This window comes from Ochlerotatus camptorhynchus, unplaced genomic scaffold (genome assembly GCF_037179485.1).
Source record: "Ochlerotatus camptorhynchus isolate MF236.1 unplaced genomic scaffold, CSIRO-AGI_Acam_v1.1 ptg000494l, whole genome shotgun sequence".
Taxonomy (NCBI): domain Eukaryota; kingdom Metazoa; phylum Arthropoda; class Insecta; order Diptera; family Culicidae; genus Ochlerotatus; species Ochlerotatus camptorhynchus.
In genome coordinates, this window is record NW_027040979.1 from 701137 (window position 1) to 724813 (window position 23677).

General features: G+C 37.5%; 1 protein-coding gene across 1 annotated transcript in view; it reads left to right on the forward strand.

Moving 5' to 3' along the window:
• Positions 1–331: 331 nt before the first annotated feature.
• LOC135712604 (phospholipase A1 member A) overlaps positions 332–23677 on the forward strand; it is a 30667-nt gene continuing 7321 nt past the window's right edge. Inside the window, exon 1 of the mRNA XM_065235555.1 lies at positions 332–814. Within this exon, the coding sequence (XP_065091627.1) occupies positions 715–814 (100 nt within the window). The 5' untranslated portion in view covers positions 332–714. The remainder of the gene's footprint in view (positions 815–23677) is intronic.

Consider the following 23677-nt stretch of genomic DNA (forward strand, 5'->3'; position numbering starts at 1 on the left):
CCAAATGCTGTTACAGTGCAACGCCATAAACATAGCTCAGTATAACTAAACATACCATTAAATTCCACTTAACTTGATCAAGATCTACTAAAACACATATCAAATGATCACATCACATCCACGTAAATTCGGTTTCGCAATATCGCATTCTTCTATATGTTTGCTCAAAACCAACCAACTTTACTTAGCAAAGTGACAAACCCCGCCATCTTTCGCTCCCGCAGCTCACCGTTGTCAATCGAAAATACGCTTTTAGATCAGCCGACTGTAACGCTCCTTCCATACTACCATCAGACTGGTGCAGCGCAGCGAGTGAAGTGATTTGAGCTCCTCCAAGAGAAGGTGACACATTGTAGTGCAAACGAAAGTGAAAGACTGAAGACCAGTTTTCAGGTTGGTGGCCCCTTTTCGTGACTCTCGATAGACCAGGCAGCAAGAAGTGAGGAAATCTGGTGGCCTGGTCAAAGCGGCGTCGGGCGACTACGCTATTACTCAATCGAGCTGTGATATTGGGTGATTCAGAAAAGTGGTGAAGACCATGGTTGGTCGTGTTTTACTTCCGAGGCAGCAGCGGTATTGAAGTGTTTATTTTGCATCAGGTGATAGCAGAAGAAGTAGCAGGAGAAAGAGGAAATCAAGTTCGAGCCCATTTCCTTACTAATCAGGTGTAATACGATACTGCCGCCTAATAGTCGTACGGAGGACCAGTTTAAGATGAAGCTTCCTGGCGTGGCATCAACAGCTTCGTACAACCCGGTAGCCGTAATTGGACTGATCGGTCTCGCTCTGGGACTGCTTGTGAAACCAATTCAAGGTAGGTGTGACTGATGATTTTGTTTTCGTTAGGTTGCTAAACAGTTTTGAAGCTGACACGCGTGGCATTGAATTTTCTGAGACCGTTAGCATCATGACCCGAATGTGAGGAAAAATGGTCATCGATTCAAGGGCTAGGGTTGTGACCTTGGTTGGTTGCGGAGATATTATCATTTGGGAAAAGTTATCGAACTTGGAGAAAGAGGACAATTCTATAATATAAATATATAGGGGGCAAATTAACCCCCGACTAGAGCGCAATCCTATGGGTGACTTTATATAAGAATTACAATAGATTCTCCCATAAAGTACGCCGACAGCATAGGTTGGGCAGATATCGAGTGTCTTCAACTGATCGACTGTCTATGCAGGGGGAGGAGGAGTTATTGAAATCACTCAAAATCCATGTGTAGTTCGACGCTAATTGACGAATCGATTTTAATTTTCCATCTCTGAATTCCATGAAACTTCGCATAATTGTTCACTATGGGCAATGAACCAATTTTGTGCTGGCATTCAGCTATTTTGACTCTCGCCTAACTTTGCCAAATGGTGTATTCGACATTTTTCAATAAATCATAGCACAAAAACGACTCATCTAATCAAAATGATATATGAAACAAACTGGTAACTATTTAGAATTCAGAGTTCATCAGTGCTCCTCGATCTATGGCTCACTGACTTTATATACGCCTGTATGTATGTGCATAGAACTTGAGTCATATTTATTCAACTTAATTGGTTAGTTAACTTTGTGCGCAGTAGTCGAATTGGTTTGCAGTGTTCAAAACAGTTAATCTCAAACATATATGATGTAGAGAAAAGTGTGACAATCAATTTAATATTTTCATTCCGTTTCCAATCATGTTCACATACTCTTTTTAAAATCCTGGTGCAATTTCAGATCGCAACCAAATACCTTCAAATTTTGCAGAGCTGTTGGAAATCTCAATACAAATCGAAAGAGCCATAAAGAGTGAATCATTGTGACCCTTACTTATAACCAGCACTCCAAATAGGGTGATGGTCTTACCCAGAGTATGTTGTTTTCAAAATAATTAACTACATATTATTGATCAAAACTATGTATAATAGGGTGTGACAAACTTCAAATTCCAGTTCCAGTATGATTTCCGAGGGCCTTTTGGGTCCTAGAGTAACTGTGTAAAATCTCAGGTCAGTTGGTAGAGCTATATTTTAGCGCCAGTGGTTTTAATTTTCTATGGGAATACTTACTTTTTCAAATAAAAATGGGTGACCTCATTGTCTTTTTAAAATAAATCAAACCCACTTCTTATGAGGAAATTTTAAAGGAAAACTTTTCTTAGAAGACCGCAAAACGATCCGACGCTTGTGGAGTTAGCCATTAGTGATTGCTAACCAATCGAACTGCTCATTATTCTTATTTTCTAGCACCACTGCCAGGTGCCGCCTGCTGCTGTCTACGCGAGACAGTCACGTTGTGTGGGGTTCACTTAGCATGGAGGAAAGCCGATATCACCCACAAAGAATCTTCAATTTGGATGAAACTTTGCGCAGGGTCATTTGATAACAAGAGTAATTTTAATTTTGGCACACAATTTATTCCAATAATCCTACTTGAAAAACTGTAAGAACAGTTAAAATGAACTGAAAATGTCTAGGTTGTTCTGTGATTAGGTAAAATTTTAGTCAATTTATGAAACTGGTCTTAGAGTTCTGCGGTTTTTTTGAAAGCACTTATAAACAGTGCCCCACAAAGTCAATTTCAATCGAAAATCGTCAAGCGACGATGAAGCTGTCAACCATCACTTTCAATTGAAAGTCATTCTGTCTTCTCTTTGCGCAGATCCCCGTCAACATCAACAGAAAATACCCATATCTTAGGGTATTTGACACTTCATAAAACCAATGGCCACTATCTTGAATTCCAACATGGCGCCGGGTATCGATTTTCAGCATCTACGCGACATACCCGTTCCGCAAATACGCTATTGTAGGGTATTTGACACTTTTCGGGTTCCAAAATAACGTTGAATATCGATTTTTGGCACCTTCGCGTCGTTCCCGTTCCGAAAATACCCATATTGTAGGGTATTTGAGACTTTCCCTGACCTCGATTTAATTTTCGTTTGATATAAAATAATATATTTTTACTACATATAATCCGGATGCCATCCCTATCAGCAACCGATGTTGCGCGGATACTATCCGGATACTAAATTTTGATGCCTGCGTCGTCGGGTAAGGACAAGTCGAATGAGCCACGAATTGAAGTGAAAGTGGAAAAAACTAAGGAAACAGTTTTGGGAGTCATTCATTGCGTCAATTGAAATAAGTATTTGCTTCAAATGAAATGAACTGAAGCACTTGACGAACGAAACAAGTGATAGTCCAGTCATGTTTGAAAAGAAGAATGTTCATGGAAGAATGTTGACTTACACGAAAATGATACTGCTTGAAATGAAGTGATTATGCGGAGAGTTCATTTTCCTTACTTTGTTTCGAAAATGCAGAAGTTATAGAAGACTCATTAGAATTAATTCGGACTTGTGATTGAAAAATTGACCCCGCGGGCTACGGTGTGACCTTTTGAAAGATTAGGAACAGCCGTTAAAATGGTAAAGTCATAAAAATAGTCCTAGAAAGCACTTCTAGAAGACTCATTTGAACAAATTCGGACTTGTGACCGGAAAATGGACACTGTAATCTACTGGATGAGCTTTCGGAAGGTCCTGAACAACAGCGAAAATGGTCAATTCATGAAACTGGGCCTAGAGCTCTGTGTTTTTTTTCGAAAGGGTATCCTTCCAAATAATCCGGAACATTAGTAAAAGTGTTTAATTCATAATACATATTGGTCCTTAAGCTCAGCTTTTTTTAAAGTACTTTTAAAAGACTCATTAGAATAAATTCTGACTTGTGACCGGAAAATGGACCCTATGGGCCACGGGATAGCCTTTTGAAAAATCCAGAACAACCGTAAATTTGTCCTACAGCTCTGCGATTTTTTCGAAAGCACGTATAGAAGGCGTATTATAATGAATTCAGAATTGTGACCAGAAAATGAACTCTAAAGGCCACACTCGGAACTACCTTAAAAGTGTTCAATTCATAAAATTGGTCCTGGATATCTAAGTTTTTTTTTTCGAAAGGACTTCTAGAAGACTCATTAGAATAAATTTGGACTTGCTACTGGAAAATGGACCCTGAGGGATAACTTTTCAGAAGGTCCAAGCCAAACGTAAAAGTGGTCAATTCATAAAAGATCTCAGTGTTTTTTTAGAAAGCACATATAAAGGACTCAATACAAATAATTTGGACTTGGGACCAGAAAAAGGACCCTAGTGATTATGAGGTAAACTTTAGGAAGATAGTGGTTTCCGGTATGAGAAAAGTGTAAAATACTCCTAAATATGGGTATTTCCGGAACGGGAACAACCCTTAGAGGCTACAAACCGATTATTGACCCAATTTTGAATCAAAGATGACGACCTCCAGTTTGTGAAAAATTGTTAAATACCGTATAATATGTAAGGGGACGATGTCTAGAGATCGTAAATCGATGATTGACGCCATTTTTGACTCCAAGATGGTGACTACCTGTTCATAAAAAAAGAGTCAAATACTCCACAATATGGACATTTCAGGAACGGGGACGACGGGCAGAGGCCGGAAATCGAACATTGACGCCCTTTGGGGATCCAAGACTCCGTTAATTTCTATCCATTGGATTAGTCTATCCGCATAATTTTCTATTCTATTCCTTTTTGAATAATCCGGAATGTTACTCAGTGGCCTCCAGTGTCCATTTTCCAGGTCACAGCCGACGCCGGTGGTGTAGTGGTAAGCGTGACTGCTTTCTAACACCCCAATGGGTCTGGGTTCAATCCCAGCCGAGGTCGGTGGGATTTTTCTGAGGCATAAAAATCTCAGGTCACGTCCTTCTTCGGAAGGGAAGTAAAGCCGTTGGTCCCGGCCCGTGTGTGTTGAATGGGTGCGAAATCCTACACAGGTGTGGAAGCTGCCTTTCTGCATATTCGATTGCCGTCAATGGATGGCAATCGATGTCCGTCGGTGATTAGCACTGAGGCGGAACAGAGACCGACGTTAAATAAAGGAAAAAAGAAGATTTTCCGGTCACAAGTCCAAATTCATTTTATGAGTGCTTTCGAAAAAAAGCTCTAAGACCATTTTCATAAATTTACCACTTTTACTGTTGTTCCTGGTTTCCTGGTGCCCTAGTGTAAGAGTGAAGCTAGATTTCACCAAAGAATGGTCGGTCATCTATTTGCTCAATAACTTTCCCATAGACACCAGGACATTATGTTTCTAAATGTTCAACAGACGGTGGTTCTATTTTTTTCTGTATTTGTAGATACCCCAGTTAAAAAAATTAACAACACTTCTCCGAATGTTGCAGCAACATTTGAAAGAACTGGAATATCTAATAGAAATGCAAGTATGATTTTGGAAGTAATAATTGAAGACAATCACACGAAGTCGTCCAACAATCTGATTACGTTTTAAATTATCAGATCATTTGCTGTTCCCGAATGAAACATCGCGAATATTTAAAAAAAATTGATGTAATTTTATTTTTATGCTGTTCTAAGATTCAAAACTTCTTTAATTCTAAAATTCTAAAATACAAAAACTTTAAAATTCTATGGCTCGAAAATTCTTACATTGAAAAATTCTTAGACTCTTGAATTTTAAAATTATGAAATTCTATAACTCATATATTCTTTAATTTTTAAATTATTTGTATAGATTTCTTTCTTAATTTGTTTGCTATTCAAACATTTTGTTAATTTTGATTGAAAATTTACCAGCTGAAGCAAAGCTTTGAAACTGATGTACCTATGGTAGTACAAATATTCTGCCTGGCATCAACAGAAAGCGCTTTTATCGGCTTCCCAATCTTGTTACTGGAGCAGGGGTGTCTAAACTTCTTTCCGTACCTTCCCTATCAAGTGGAACGCCGGATGCTGAAACAGCTGCGATAATGGAGACAATCAATGAGTGGGGTCTGCAGGAAAGAATAGTTGGAATGAGTTTTGATACAACTAGTGTTAACTCTGGTGTTAAAAATGGTATTTTAACCTGTCTTCCAATTTAACTAAAAAAACATGCTACCATTGCACTATGGGAAGGTCCCATACAAATAGGTGACCAAAAATATGTCGGTTTTCAAAACTATTTTTTTGTTACCCTTGATGTGTGTGATAGCATTTAATATAGCCAAAAGTTGAAACGTTGAACTGATGATTATCATGATGTACCCTTATATCAAAAATGAGTGCTAGAGTGCATAATCGACTTATTTGTAATCCCTCCGGTGTTTGATGAATGAAAACACAAAATTTTCAATTGATGCGTACTCGAAATAGAGCAAGTAAGTGCAGATGTAACCTTCGCTGAAATTTAGCACTAGGATTGTACTTTATTATCTTATGAACAATTGAGCGAACCGTGGGTGACTTTTTTATTGCAACATGTTTTAGTTTTGAAAAATCGTAATATTTTAGAATTTTTTCATGTGACTATCCAAAAGTTTGATCGATTTGTAATGTAGATAACCCCAATGGAAAGCTTAGATTTCAAGCTTTAAAATGGTATGTTTCAATAGGTTTATACTACTGTATATCATATGGGAAACATAAGATTAAAAAGACGCTAGATTTCTATGATTTTCCGCTTGTTTCAACTTTGGTAGCATGTATCTTCCGTTAGCCAATATATTAAGTTGAAATATTTTCAGCTTTTCTTAACTAAAGTATGTACTCTCAATTGGCATATCAATATGTGAAATTAAAAATAGTAAATTTTTCTATTAATGGTGGCCTTCTCCCCACATGCCACCATCACATGGCCGAAATTGTGTTCAAACACGTTTTTTAAATATATGGCGATAAGTCGAAGTCGAACAAAATCGATTCTTTCAATGAATTCAAACAAAAATTCAACCAAAATCGGATCAACCAAAAATTGCGGACCTTTATGGATGATTTGGAGGACACTATCTGGACCATGGAGGAACGGAATCATCGGATTGCGAAAGCTCCTCGAATTGGTCGTAATGTTTCAGTTTAAATGAAATCCGTTCAGTACAAACAATGTTCTAACTTCAGCTTGAGTGCTCTACGCTTCCTCATGGTTCGGTCGCTGGTTACTTTCTTGGAGTGTCAGATAGCGTGCCGGCTAGAGCTCTACTACAGACAATTGAAATGTTTTGCTTCAAAGTCAATGGAACATCTGGAAGTCGGTGCAGGAGTGTTGAAACTGCCCAATTTCGTGATTTTTTCTGCACTTCTGGGTTGACTTCCAGTCGTTTAAAAAAAAATTCACAAACATGTAGCTGTTTTCATACAAAAATTTCTGCAGTCAAGTGTGCAAGGGGGAACGGAGGAGGATGACTTGAAATAACTTAATTTACTTACTGTTTCAATAAAACATAATCAGTACTGATTACTCGGTTGTGGAGTAGAAACATCGCTAGAACTATTCCACAGCCAATGAGCAAGTCAAACGTGCACTCTTTTGCCTGAAGATTTGAAGAAATACTTCAAGTCTCCTCATCCATTTATGTATAAGTCAGGTAAAGGAATGTGTGTTTGACTAGTACTGTCACATTAATGGCACTTCACCCATTTTAAACCACTGTTAAAACTTTCACACTGCTGTACTCTAGCGGAACAATCAACCTACCCTGATAGACCTTCTAGCTAATAAATTAACACTCTAAAGCTTCATGTTGATATAAGATAGCATTTCTAACCAACTATTTATTGCCTCCGATTGAAACATTGGCTGCTCACAGTGTGAGTAGTATAATTAATATTAAATACATGACATATTCCATCTTAAATACTAAACTGGACCAATAAAAGCTTGACCACAAAAGTGTCTTTTTTTTTCCCTTGATGTGTTTCTCGTTGATCTGAGTACCAATGCTACCGACGCCAGGGAGGCAACTCCCACACCTGGACCCTATCAATCGACCCATCAACTCATGGACCGGGGACCAACGGCCTTACTTCTCATCCGAAGGAAAGCATTATCAGAGATTATGCATCAGAAAATCCTGGCAGCGCCGACTGGGTTTGAACCCAGGCCTTTTGGGGTGGAGCCGATCACGCTTACCACTACACCACCGGTGCCCAAAACTACTCTTCTTTCCAAAACGTAAACAATACCAATTCAAAGTATACACAAACAGTAAAACGACTACAACAGTAATTTCAAATTTGACAACTGCGAGCATCACGTTTGGGCAAGGCCATTTGTGTCTGCCGCTTTCTATATTAAAATAACGCAAAGCCCGACGCCGATGTTAATCCATATGAATTATCTAGAACAATTTATGTAAAATTTTTCTATTTTTTCGGTGTAATTCGTCTGACGCTTTCAACTTCAGAAAACTAACGAACTAACTCAATAAATTTCATGCTTCCTTAGCCTTTAATTTTAAGCTATTAAATTTAAATAGCAAAAACACATGTGTTTCAACATAACCCGAATTTCGTTCTGACTCTGTCAACAAACTTGTTATCACAATTTACTCTAATTAAGTGATCTGGCAATTGCAATGGATAACATTTTGTACCTGTAGGCTTCCACTTACGTGTACATAGAGAATCCCATGGAAAAAAAAAATAATGTTGTAATGGTGATTACTTATGATAACGTAATCAAATTTCTTCAGAGAAAACCATTACAGCGCTGATTATGATTACTTGGATCAAAATTTTGTTTCTGTTGTGCCTTTAAAAGCTAAACATCATTTCAATTAGGAAGCTGTTGCGCCTATAAAAGATCCAAAACAACTTTTTATTGATTTATCTATTTACCTTTTATGATACAAATCATGACTAAATTTTCAGCATTGAAGTAGAAGCACTTTCCAAACATTTCATACAGTTATGTTGAGAAGGGGAAATTGATGTAATGTCGGGCTAAATGCCCCTAGTTTGGGCCCATACATAAATCCAGCAATCGACTAAATTTTCAATAGCGACCAAAAATAGCCATTAATACCATCCAAGAGGGAATCTTTCGGGTTGGAAATTATCTCGACTTCCCTGGGCATAGAGTACCATTGTGCTTACCACACAATATACAAATTCATGCAATTGGTATTGGCATCGAAAGCTCTCAATTAATAACTGTGGAAGTGCATTTAGAACACTAACTTGAGAGCACGCAATAAGCTAATATGCACTAAGCAATAAGCTTGAAATGCGAATAAGAAGAAAAAGAACAAGTGGAATCCGGCTGTACCTGTGTCTGAGACAAAACTGGTGAAGACAGTTTCCGTTTTGTACTGTTTTTGGTTCTTAACGTACGACTACTTCTGTGTTTTCTATATGTGGCGTTTAATATTTAATATGTGGCAGTTTAATATTTCAAATAAAAGCTTTGTATAGAAATTTAAAATTTCCCAGCTGCTAATGATTCAAATAACATCTCCTCACTAACAAATGAACCGACAAGTGGATATTAAATATTTACACTACAACAATTTTTGTTTTAAAAACTACATACAGTAAGCCCTTCCCCCTCGACAAACCCGCTGTTTAACAACGCTTATGAGATTGAACAAATATTTTTGAATAATTCATCCTGAACATACCAAATCGATAAAATAAGAAACTCCGAAGTTATTTCAAACTGAAACTATTGATATGAGTGAAGGGGGTGGGGTATATTGTTACCAAACACCCCCCCCCCCCTTACCAACTACGCATATGAGATAGAGCAATTTGTTTTTAAATAATTCATCTGAACATACCAAATCGGTAAGATAAGAAACTCCGATATTATGTCAGTTTGGAATCTGACTTCCATTGGTACACTGCCAACACTGCCAGAAAAAAAGGATTTTTGGTGTTTAATTCAAACCATAAATATTTGAATAGCCATAACTTTTTTTTTTAGATACATTCTAGCACCGTACTTCCTTTGGCAAAGTTTTTAGGCACTTTCTGGACTATATTTGTACTTACTTAGTTGCACGGTTTATGCAAATTTGTGGTTTATAGGGATAAAAATGCAAAAAGTTGGTTTTCCCATACTAATTTCCACACAAATTTTAAATGCAATGCGGAAAGCAGAATTACAACCAATCGTCCTCAAATTTTGCACAGTTGTTTGGGACTCCAAATGGAACCAAAAAAGGGTTGTTCTCGAATGGTGCGGTAAAGTTTGCGTTTTTGCATATAACGATGACCCACTCTAATGTGGATGTTTCTAAAGTTAACTTTTTTCAAAATATTGGTAATGTTTGACCATTTTTGAATGTATTTCGCGATTCTCCAGGTCCAAGAATATTGTTTTCTTTTACTTAATTTAACGTCGGTCTCTGTTCTGCAATCTAGTGCCAATCACCGACGGACATCGATTGCCATCCATTGACGGCAATCGAATGCGCAGGAAGGCAGCTGCCACACCTGCGTAGGATATCGTACCCATTCACAACACACACGGGCCGGGACCAACGGATTTACTTCCTTTCCGAAGGAAGACGTGACCAGAGATTGTTATGCCTCAGAAAAGTCCCACCGACCTCGGCTGGGATTGAACCCAGGCCCATCGGAGTGTTAGAAAGCAGTCACGCTTACCACTACACCACCGGCGCCGGCTAGGAATATTGTTTTCGGAACGATCAGAAAATTTATATTTATAAAAATAGAAAATATATAACATATATAACATAAAATATGACAATAAACAATGTGATCTTTTTTCATGCACCTTATAGGTATCAAAGTTGTATTGAAATATTAGTATACCACCAATTGCATAGCAGTTTCTGGTAGCAAATGGCATGATTTTAACTACACAGCAAAAAAATTATTTTGATATCACATCAAAGTGGATGCACTACAATCATGTCGAAAATTTCATGTAATTTTTAAGACCACATAAATAAACAAATGCAGTTAAAGCAGCGTAATGTCAGTTCATGCATTGTATTAATGATAATTTTGTCCTTTTTAGCAAGTTTTATTACACCATATTTTCGACATGATTGTAGTGCATCCACTTTGACGTGATATCAAAATTATTTTTTTGCTGTGTACCCACGTCTGTCAGTCGTCAGTCATTCCTGACACAAGCTCAACAATAGAAAACAATTCGCTGTGGATCTGTGAAAGTTCAGTGACTCAGAAAATAAAAGAAAAACAAGACCCGACCGAATTGCTGACGTAGGACTACGAAATTTTTGTTCGATTTTCTAGTTTGTTGTTTCGGATATTGTTTTGGAATAAAGTTAATTTCATAACTCAACTCTTTACAGGAGTGTTCGTTACATTGTACACTTAAGACAAATTTTACTCAGAGAGTGAGTCACTTTGCTACATGCTACGATGTCCACGCTGCAGCGAACAATTCCGAGATCAAAGCGTCCAACGTGCAACGTTGAATGATTGTGCGGCTTTGGCTTGTGTCGTTAGGAACCAACTTTCTGACGGCTGTGTTAGGGGTGAGCACCTTGCGGTCGAAGAAAATGTTTGGGAAATTTGAATAGTTCCCTATTTCTTCATTATTAACTAGTTAAATATTTAACAGTTATAATGTGTGACATAAAAAAAACAAATTTTATAACACTGGTGAATTGATTGGCATACAAATCATCAAAATCCATTGATTATTGACCATATGATTAACATTTAAAATCTGACCAATTTTCGATGCATTTCCCTGAATTGGCACCTTTCCCCAAAGACGTAGGTCTACATCAAAAGCTGCTCAAAAAAGTGTCGAAATCTCACGGAAAATAATATTTAGAAATTGGTTGAGCTGGCTTTTGCCGATGAGAATCAACTCAACACTAACATCAATGTTTGTGATTCTTGTCGTACACAGCTTTCAAAACGTACCGAACTATCGAGTAGTGAAAATAAATGTTCCAAGTCAGGAATCTTTGGCCAACAATTTGTACCATCAGTGACATCGCAGAAATAATTGATTCTTATGTTGGTGAATACTCGCAAAGTGTTAACAATTAAATTTTCATCAAGTGCGTATCTAGTATTTTGACATTATCAATTGATATGAAGAAAATTAGTTCCGTAAATCATGCAGTGCAGAAATATCATGAAATAAATCAAAAAATTAAATAGCATTTCTTAGAAATTAATGTAGAAGCTAAGTTAAATAATGAAATTCAAAATTTCAATGAAATTCAAAATTTCAATGAAATTCAAAATTTCAATGAAATTATTGAACAGCTTACAGAAAAGTTTTCGAAAGAAGAGACCACGCACAATGAGAAGCTTAAGCTCTAGACAATGATGACGACTTTACGTGAGTCCTACAACCGATTCAAAGAAATAAATAGTGAAGTGCAGGTTGGGTTTCATCATTTGCAAATCTCAGGCCAAAGAACTGTAACTGTTAACTAGCACAGGGACACATAATTTGAATTGTTTATTGATAAAAACAATATTTTTTAGTTAAAGATGCCAAGTTTCAAATGACAGACTTATATTGGTCATTTTATACAATGAAAGTATAGATTTGATAGTTCCGTTAGAGTATGTGAGTGTGAAAATTGTATATAGAGAGTAGAAAGCGAGCAAGGAAAACTTTAAGGAAAGTACGAATCGGGTTGATCATCTCTCTTTACCAAACTCCCCAGTTGGAGAGGGATGGTGAGGGGAACCCCCCTTCCCACCACCACTGGCAAAAAGAAATGATCACGATTTCATGTACCGACGATGTGTTTGAAACAGTTCTATCGATTGTACCGCACTCACGTCGTTATCTGAAAGGATTCGTACTTTCCTCAAAGTTGCCCTTGCTCGCTTTTTACTCTCTATATACAATTATTACACTGCCGTACTCTAACGGAACAATCACCTCTATACTTTCATCTCTTCATCTGCCGTTTAAAATGACCACTTTAAGTCTGTTATTTGAAACTTAGTATCTTCCTTTAACTATGTACAATCATGAACTTCACTCAGAAGTAATACAAACATAAATAGTTAAAGAAAATAAATTGCTGTTTACGATATTGTGAAAACTACAAAAAATCATGTTTGTTCGAAAAAAAATGTGTAAGAAGAAATTTGAGAAAAAGGCATTGACGAAACACAATTTCATCCGACAGGTGATTTAGAAACGCTAGTTAAACAAAAATGACGGACGAATTTGTGTCTTATTTTATTAGGAAATTAGAAAACATAAATACTCATAATTTTATTAAAGAACGGCAATACACGTTTTTGCAAAACGCAACAAAAAAAATGCGGGACGGTGATTATAATAAATATCTACACAAATTTGAGCAGATTGTACTCATATCTGTCAAACGTAGTGCTACCCTAAAGCAAACAAAGTTTGAACTGACAAGATGACAAATGAACAGCATCGTTCGCATTCCGGTCGATGTTTTCCATTTGACATCTTGTAAGTCTAAACTTTGTCTACTCAATTTTATTTATCTTATTTGTCGTCAATTAGTGTAGACCAATTTACAATGGTTGCCATAAGTGCTATTTTTTAGAATTTTGTCTTTGTTTTATAAATTTCAATAGGTCTTGAAAACAAATTAAAAAAAAAACTACTACTAGCTGACGTTACGCGAGAAATTGAAATATTACTTTAATTTGGGTTTTGTTATTGTAAAGTCAATATTATCGCAGTGCTTATTGTATGTGTCATTCATTTTATTTATCATTTGGTTCAAGGATTCAAATTTGGCATGATTCGTACGATGACGGTTTGTAGCAAATACATTTCCATTTCGTAGATGCCTAGATGGTGTATATAAATTTAAGGATGATTATGAAGTAACATGTGATTTTTCAGAAAACTACACATTTGTATTGCAAGATGAAGTTCAAAGCCATCACTGGAATACTAAGCAGGTAACTATACATCCATTTGTAATTTATTTTAAACAAGAAGGCAAAATTAATCATTCTAGTTATGTAGTCATTTCAGAAGATTTACGCCATGCTGTGTCAGTTAACTTATTTATCTAAAAAATGATTGCATTTCTACGTACAGAACAGCAGTTAATTGAGAATTTAAATTTATTTCATGTCTGACGGAGCTGTATCCCAGTATAAAAACCGGAAAAAATTCTAGTATTTGCCAAAATAGGAATAAATATGGAATAGAAGTTGAATGTAATTTTTTTTCGCAACATCTCATGAAAAAGGACCTTGTGCTGCTATAGGAGGAACACTGAAACGTATGGCTACCAGAGGTAGTCTAGCTAGAGAACGTGAACATCCGATCAAACATGCAAATGAACTATACGACTGGGCTCAGAAGCGAAACGAGAAACAGCTGCTTTAAATTGTCTTTTGTTATGCAACTATTGAAAAATATGAAATTTATAATCAAGAGTTCGTTAAGCTATAACCAAGAACTAAAACCATTCAGGGAACTCAAAAATACCACTAATTTATTCGTATTCCCGCAAATCTAACTGAAGTTTGACATTTTTCAAATTGTGAAGATGGAAAGAAAATTGTTTATATCATTAAGAAGTAAAGTAACAGCTATGTTAATGCAACTGTGTTCAGGCCATATATTTAAAAAAATTGATGGCATTTTTAATCTCCTAAAATATACTAAAAAGTAAAAAATTGCAAAAATCCATTTTTTGAGAAAAAAATATTTTCTACATTTTCTTCTTATATTGTGCAATTTGTTTAAGAGTGCACATATTTTTTTTTTCAAATAGTCCCAATCATTACCTAAGACACCAAACCAATCGGATAAACCATATTCAAGTAACAGTTTTCCGAAGATAAGCTTAATGTTTTCTATTGGCCCTTTTAAAAAATAAAGTTTGATTCAACATTGTGATTTGAAGGTGAAAAAGGCATTTTTGGGCAAAAGGAACGTTTCTGCAAATGTCCATCCATATAACAAAATTCAAGAATAAATGGATCAGCGAATTAGTTTGGAGCGGTACGTGGTATGTGGTTTCTCAAATAAATTATTAATTTATGTTATGATTATTACTATGATGTAGGTAAGAAGTGGTTGTCCGGGTAGCTCAGTTTCGACTTCTTTTAAGGATCCAATGGATCATCTGTAAGTTTTGATAGGTTCCACATTTATAGGTATAACATAATGATTTTACATATCTAAATGCATTGATTGTATGCACATGCAGCCAAAACTTCTACAAATTTCACTGCCACATACAAACAATAATCATAACTGCAGTCTTCCATTTCGGATCTATACGCGCTTGTACAAGGTATCGATAGCAAATCCTACCACGGTGAACCTACAATTTAAAAAAGCACCAACTCAGTCGAGCGTGCAAAAACATATCGTTACATCATAGTCACAGCAAGCAAATCCATTTTACACGGGTGTACTTGGTTGGCACTACACATAGTTAACTGGCGGGTATGTCCCATCCAACAACATGTAATTCGTACCAACACTGTGCAGCGATCAGTTACCAACCGCACATATGCAACATATGAAGCTATATTTTGTTTTCATTCACTGTCCGTTTTATTTTGGATCTCTTGAACAGTCGAGAAACGTTCAGAGCCCCCTTCACAGCTACCGTATCCGGATTCCATGGCACATTCGCATGCGCTTGGGGTAGTTGCCATTGAAATCTCGTGCGGGCCTTCACCCTATCGGTGTGGTCTAGCAGCCACAGCACAAAAAATATATTCCTTGTGTCTAAAACTGTGGCGGTTTGCGTATTTCCCAACTAATTAAAAAAAAAGTGTCGAAACACCTCGTCGAGATCAGAGCAGAGCTGCACTACTTCCGTCATTTGTCAAGGTTTCGAATGAGAAGCGAGTTTTAGATCATTGCGTCATAGAAGTTTTTTTTTGCATTCTTTATTTAACGAGTTATGTAATGAAAAGGTGACTATTTTAAAGGTGTTTACGGCTACTTAAATTCAAGTTGGCTGTAACCAACGTCACATACTATTGCGTTTATGGTGACATGATTAAACATATTTACTGGAATAGAATATCTTGAGAGTACAGCTCATTATTTAGATACCCTCTTTCGGATAATTATTTACTGCGTCAAAAATAATCTTGTCGAAGTTTTATTGAAATTTGATGCATGATTGATTACTCAAATGGACCAAATTATAGTCACAACTATAGAACACACATCGATTTCTAAACAAGTCGGGTATCTTTTCGAATTGGAGATTTTCTTTCGGTGGTCTAAATTACACTGTGCAACACGACCTTCTCGGACGGAAAAGTGTGACCGTATTTGACTTTCCTACGGTCTTCTGAGATTTCATTTTCATTTTATTTTCATTTTATGATGTACAAGGGGGTCAGGGGCCATGTCACCGATGTGAATATTCACACCATCCATAATACACCAGTGAAGGGGAGAGGAGTAAGCAACACAGCATCTTTACCCATGGGAGTTAAACAAGTTCTGTTTGCGCTCTCGTCACACAGCGCATCGATTACATCACACCGTCAATGAAAAAGAAATTAAAAGAGATTGAAAGAGATTATTAGTGAGTTTTAAACTGTGATTTACCTAGCTGGTCAGTACACGGAGACAATTTCACAAATTTATTTCTAATAGGGGAAACGCTCCTAAATATAGTTGCGGTACGTTAGAACCCTTAGATTCCTTTAGTTGTGTATTGAGTCTCCATATACAACTATAGGAACCTAACGCTTCCAACGCACTGCAACTATAGGAGCGTTTCCCCTATTAGAAATAAATTTGTGAAATTGTCTCCGTGTACTGAACAGCCATCCCTCTCGCTCTCCCGCCCCCTAAACGTCTGAAGGAGTGTGACGTCAAACTCCGTCATTTATTCAATCACCCAGAAAACGAAAGAGCGTGCAATGAGCGTCAGCGACTCTAATAAAGGGTGGGGGAGCACCATACGGGACCTCCCTTAGCTCAGTCGGTAAAGGCACAGCTACAAAGCAAGACCATGCTGGAGATGGCTGGGTTCGATTCCCGGAATTTTTCGGGTTGGAAAATTTCTCGACTTCCCTGGGCATAGAGTATGATGGTACTTGCCACACAATTATACTAATGCAAAAATGGTCAGGCATCGAAAGCTCTCAATTAATAGCTGTGGAAATGCATCTAGAACACTAAGTTGAGAGCACGCAATAAGCTAATGCCATACGCAATAAGCTTGAAATGCGAGGAAGAAGAAGGGAGCACCATACATGAACGATACCACAAATCGTGCCACCGTACCACATATTGTTGGGATGATAACCCGAATAGGTTGTTAGGCACTCCTTATGGTTATCGTTTATGCGGGTGTTTCAAAGCAGTTTATATCTAATCAACCCTTTGTGCCCCAACCCGTGCAATGTATTTAATGTTGAGAACCTTGTTATCATGAGTGATCACGGATCTAGCAATCCTCACATGACTATTCGTCCCTGCGACGACGACTACGATCTAGCCGGTTAACAATAAGTTTTATACAAGAGTACTTGAATAGATCGGAGTATACTTACAGTTTCGACGTTCCCATGTACTCCTTGTTTACCTTCAATCCTACTTCCTTCTCTTGTTGTATTGTGTTTCTGGATATGGATACTTCCATCATCCCTCTGACACAAGATAATGGATCCTCGCTCCGGAATGTCTTCAAAACTGGGGGGATTAAAATCGCTCCTCGTGCACAACCCTTCCATATGACAGCCCACTCAGCAACCGAAAGAGCGCTCGATCCGTAATACATTTGATATGGTTTTCAATGTGACATAGAAAACAACAAAAAGAGAAAACCGTAATATTGGCAATAAAACAAAGAAAATAATACAAGCGGAACACTGCATAAGGACCCGAACAAAACTGACAGACTCTCTTCATCGATCCCCACGGCCATGAAAAGACATTTTCAGCCATTTACAGCACACAGTTCGATATGTGCAGCTATTATCTAGCACGGAAAACCCGAAAAGAAACTGTTTTTTAGCAAAGTTATTAACAAAGAAGCAAATCGATAAAGAGACTCGATCAATGTCACCTAGGACCCCACGTACTGCTCAGCTTGTACATATAAACAATATCACATCACTAACCCATTTCCGTATCATTTCGGCAAATCTTAATGATGTGATATTGTCACTGTGGAACTAGCACTTAGCTTCAGGCCTCTACAAGTAGGAACCCTTACTGAGCCCTTGCGGCTCGGCAAGCCGGCCAGTTCAGCGCAAGGGAGTTTCCTACGGTCTCCTGAGTTTTAGACAAAATTTTAGAACTTGTTGTGAAAGGCCAGCGGTTGGACTAGGTATTTAAATTGAAGTAATTTGTTGATACCGGAACAATCGAGATATCGGGAAGGTAATTCTTGTGCAATCGCGTTGTATGTGTTTTTCTTTGTTTTCCATGTTGAGCACTAATGCTACTGACGCACAGTGGGAAAAAATCGACATAAAAGGAGCAACATTCATTATCTCTGATCAGCGCTGATTTACTCAAATTTCTTAAAATTAGGTATACATGACATATATACATCCACAAAAGACGTAGTATTTGAGGAGAGAGAGGGGGAATCAGAAGTTGTGACCGGCCATGTATAAGGTATAGCATCATATGCTACGAGTGGGCAAGCGGGGGTCCAAAATTGTTCAAAAATATACTCCATCATTTATGGATGGTCTCTTACTTCGAATAACCCTATTTGAATATGAAGTTATTGTGGTTAAATTCACCTACTTATTGAACATTTTGGATAGCTTTCGATCTCATTTCCACTGCTGAACAGAATGCACCGAAACTCACTAAAACCAACAAATCCGGCCGAGCTGCACAGATCTCTCTTATTTTCAATGCCAAATAACACCAAAAAAAAACTGACTATAATCAACCTTGAAACGCTCAAACCGTAAGGCGATCGGAATAGTGCCGTAAATCAACGGTGGTCACAGTGTTTAAATTACATTTTGCTTTCAGCCGAACTGGTTCACCTACCAAACATCACATCCCTTATGAATATTTAAAATCTAAATATCATCACTTCGGAGTGCTGGCTGTTGATCTTTGGCTTCAGTAAACCACCAACTTACGTTAACCCCAATCGTTCAAAATATAGACCCATTTACTTTGACAGAGTGACAAACCATACGCCTTGAAGTTGATTGATTATTCAATACCTACTGCAGGTGGTCTCAAGATATGGTAGATCGAAAACAAGCTGTTGATCATTCATTGACCCGATACGACGTGTGGCTCCGTTGTTCCGTGTAGATATCCTTGCTCGAGCTGCCGGCGTTGTTCGCATTGAGAATAAACAATCAGTTTTCATTGTCAAGATTTGCACGTAAAAAATGCTAGGTGGCTGCGCCTGGGGTGCACTTAGCGCTTGCTAGCGTTAGTCGAGGTGAAGTGTGCATGATTAGGAGAAACGGCTACCCGAGTTCGGTTTAAGTGCGAGATGTAAAACATGCATCACTTAAAACTGACTTTGAAGTACATATTGCAGGTTGTAAAGTGACGGTCAAGTTCAAAGGTGATAACCTATGGGTGGCGAGAACTCTGGTTTGGTAGTGAAATGCTATATTTTATATGTTCGAATCAGGCCTGTCATGCTGGTCATGCTCCGAAAACCGATTATTATTAATAATATTATTTTTAATAAATATATACTGGGTGCAGAAATATCTCTCTATATTTGCTCCTCTTATAAAAGCTTCGATCCAAAATACAAATATTAATTGTTGGGCGCTTATTCAGATATCTATGCTCATATGAGCAAAATTGCGCTGAATACATACAACATGAGAAATGTTCTGTCTCAATCTAGATTCAAGCACATATTTCAATTTCAATAATAAACGTTTGACAAAAATCCGCTTCCAAATGTTCCACGAAACGTTTTATGCGCCCATCAGATACAAATTGTTTGGTTTTAATTGGGCTGCCTCGTGAATTCTCATGCGTTCCTATGAACATACCTACATCTACAAATTAATTAAGACATTTTTTAAGTTTAAACGAAAACTTCGCGGACAATTTTAAGACAGTTCTATGAATATCAAGGGAGTTCCAAGAACTTCAGGTAGATTTCAAGAACTTTTGGGCAGTTTAATTAATTTCAGGAAAATATCGGGAACAACCATGAAGTTCCGAAAGATAAAGCATAGTTCAAAACACTTCAGCGAAGTTTAGAGAACTTAAGAAAAATGTCACAAACGTTAAAGAAATTCCTAGAAGCTCACGGAAGTCTAGCGAACTTTAGCGAACCTCACCGGAGTGTTTTGAAAACAGAGTTTAGAGTACACAGGGTAAATGACGGCCTCGGCAATACCATAACCTATTATCGTTAGGGAGGTAAACAACGTCCTTGAGAGCTCAATTTTGGCATGTGGATACATTGTGTTCCAGAGCATCTATTACCCAAGTTTGAGTGCTCTTGAACTTTGTTTACCCCCTGACGATAATAGGTTAAGGTATTGCCGAAGTAGAACAAACAATAAACACACTCTTAACAAGACAGAGCCCCACTGGGGGAGGAGAAGGGAGCCGCCTCTCAGCAGCGATATCCCGACAGCCAAAAGAATAAAATGCACTAGATTTAAAAGGGTGCTGTACGCTAAATTTTGTGGTAGAGCCCGACGTCCCTGAGGAAAACCATCACTGCTACTAGGGTGGAGGGTTCTTTACCGAGAGTATCGCGGATGCTTGCCGAAATCCCGTACACTTAGTTGCCGAAGTTTATCGAACTGTGGACACACGCAAAGGAAGTGTTACATGGAAAGAAGAACGTTTCAAATGTCGCACTCCCTGAGGAAGAGGGTTCCTCTGTAGTCGTGGGGATACCTTGGTATGCCTCGTACTTAGATGAGATGCTTCCTTCTGGTCAGGATGATTGGATAAATCTTCCCATTTGTCGGTGGTCCCCTTGATTTTACGAATGGCCAGCGACCGAGACTACGATCATTCAATCTTCCAGGCCTCGCTAATTGACTTTGCTATCCAGCGTTTGACTGGAAAATCTGGATAGCACTGTGAGAATCAATGATTACCAGTACTGGATCGCCGAACGGAGTGGTTGCTGCAATTTTGATAGCGCTTTTACTAATTTTCATTCAAGTTCAATTTAAATTGGTTTAAAATCCGTTGTTTTTTGAAAATTTAGCACTTCGCTCAACAGGTACAATTTTTCCGAACTGTTAGTTTTTTTAATGTTCGAAGGTATCGTATTAAAAACGTTTCTTCGTTAATTTATGCTGCTTTCTAAAATTAAGCACGCCCAGGGATATTTACCTCTAATATGCTTTCAAGCCACTCTGCATTCTTCTTAAAGATCCGATCCTTACTGTGGGTTTTTGACCATCGCCGATTAAATTGACCAATCCAGTTTCTAACACCTTGCGCAATAGCCGCAGGTGCTTTCGACAGTGCCCTAGACACAAAGTCAAGTAAACGGTTTTTATCTCGACCAGACTCAAAATATTCCTCAACGATATTTTTAATTGACAGCATTTTGCTTAATGAAATTCAGTGGAACACACGTAACACCACGTAAGAACTGCACTACACTGAGCTACTGTCACGCAAAAAACAAGAGTAAACAAATAATTCTTTTGGATTGGGTTTCGATGACGCCATTTCACATTTTCGCGTCAAAGTGGTCTTCGTGGTCGAGTGGTTAGCGGCGTCACCCGTCTAACAGCTATTTTGCTTGTGCCATGGAGCGAGGGTTCGATTCCCGCTCCAGCCGGTGGATTTTTTTTAAAGATATAATATATACAATAATGACCCGATTTTATTAACCCACTTTTTGAAAATATTTTCTAATATTCTACGAAACCCAAGCGCTATTTCAATGGTTTTATTGCACCAAAGTTTACCCTAAACATCGATCAAGAAGATTAATGGAAAGATTTCGAATTATGGATATAGGAAATTACTGAACATTAAAAGAATAATGCGTGAAGGGACTGATAGAATCAGGTCATTACTGTAGTTATATTTTAATGGATATTAAGAGACCAAACTTGCTTATATGTATACACAGCAAAAAAATAATTTTGATATCACGTCAAAGTGGATGCACTACAATCATGTCGTAAATATGGTGTAATATTACTTGCTAAAAAGGACAAAATTATCATTAATACAATGCATGAACTGACATTACGCTGCTTTTACTGCATTTGTTTATTTATGTGGTCATAAAAATTACATGAAATTTTCGACATGATTGTAGTGCATCCACTTTGATGTGATATCAAAATTTGTTTTGCTGTGTAGGAAAAATCCCAATTTATTCACCTATGGTCTGACCCTATTTACACTCAATATGACTACCAATGATCTTATTTAAAAATTCTCACGTCATTTGATGTGGCACATGATTGATTTTAAAAAAGTCAAATCTGGCCACTTCCCCGGTGCAACCCGGAACATATCCGGATTCAGCAAATCTGGTTCAAGGTACTAGATATCATTGTTATTGAACTTGTTTTCAAATTCTGATGTAATTTATTGTGACGCATGATGGGTTTTGAACTTACTCATAAGCTGGTTATTTTCCCTGAGACACTAAGAACTTGTTCCGACCGTATCTCCGGAATTAATCATTTTGTTCGACCATTTTCTGCAGAGATGGCGCTGTTCCGCTGGTGAGAAGTGATAAAAATCCCCATATAGAAATTGAGAGAAGTGGGAATAATTCGCTTTCGGTGCATATTCAGGTGAAAAACATGAACGACAACCTAAAGAAATTAATCAGAGACTTTGTCGTTTAGTTTTTTCCCGGAAATTATTGTTAAACAAGCTACAATCAAATAAAAACGATTTTTCCCCATACAATTTTACCTGCTTTACTACCAGTCCCCAGAGAGCCGAAAAAATTCAAATTTGAGAGAGAAATTCTCTATCACGACCTCAATCTCACAACATGCCATGTATTTTGTTGCCACTCGATTTGTGATTTCCCTTTCACAGATTTCAAAATAGAGTACCTGACACTACAAAACATGTCTGGTACCTCTATATATGCATTTGCTTACACATTTGAAGCCCCTCCTTTTTTACATATTCTGCGCAAAAGATACTTTATGCCCCGCCCCATACATAAAATTCGGCGGGAAATTCTGTGAGGGGTAAGCTATTTTGAGTGCAGAATGTGTAAAAAAAGAGGGACTTCGAATGATAATCTAAATGCATATATAGAAGTACCAGACATGTTTTGCACTGCAGTGTCCTCTGTGTTTTGGAAGCCTGGAGACAAAGTGACGTAGCCATACATTTTCGGAGAAAGAGTAATATGTTTTCACTGTTTCTACGAATAAGTGACGTCCACCATATAAGAATGTTAAAAATTCAAAAGAAGTTTTAAACAGTGAGGTTCATATTTTGCGCTCAATTTTGACATTTTTTAACAGAATGAAATTTTTTTTTGGCAAATTTTTTATAATTATTGCAAGTTTATGCACCCAGATCCATGACTATAATGCACATCATTTTCGTTGTAATTGATGGTGTATGAGATGCTCTAGGCTCTATAAGTTGCTCAGAATATTTGATCTACTGGCTCAACCATGAACTGCACGTTGTCCTCAGCGACAAAACCTAATAAGACATGTTCATAAAGTTTGTGTGGATCGTTTTTGATTTATTTTGATTTATAATCAAGGTTCTCCAAATTGTCTTGAGCTCAGATCAAATGATTTACCTGATCAACCATAACTGATACAACGTCCTTAGCAACTAAACATCTCCAAACAACATCAATTTAAGGTGTATTAGAAGTTCTAGGTTCTTCAAATTGTTCGAAAGGTTAGATTATTTGATCTACTGGATCAACTAAAATCTGCACGATGATCTCACCGACAAAACTTTCCGAAACACGTTTATACAGTTTCTGCTGTTCGTTGATTATGAGGTGTATAAGATACTCACGGTTCTCCAAATTGTC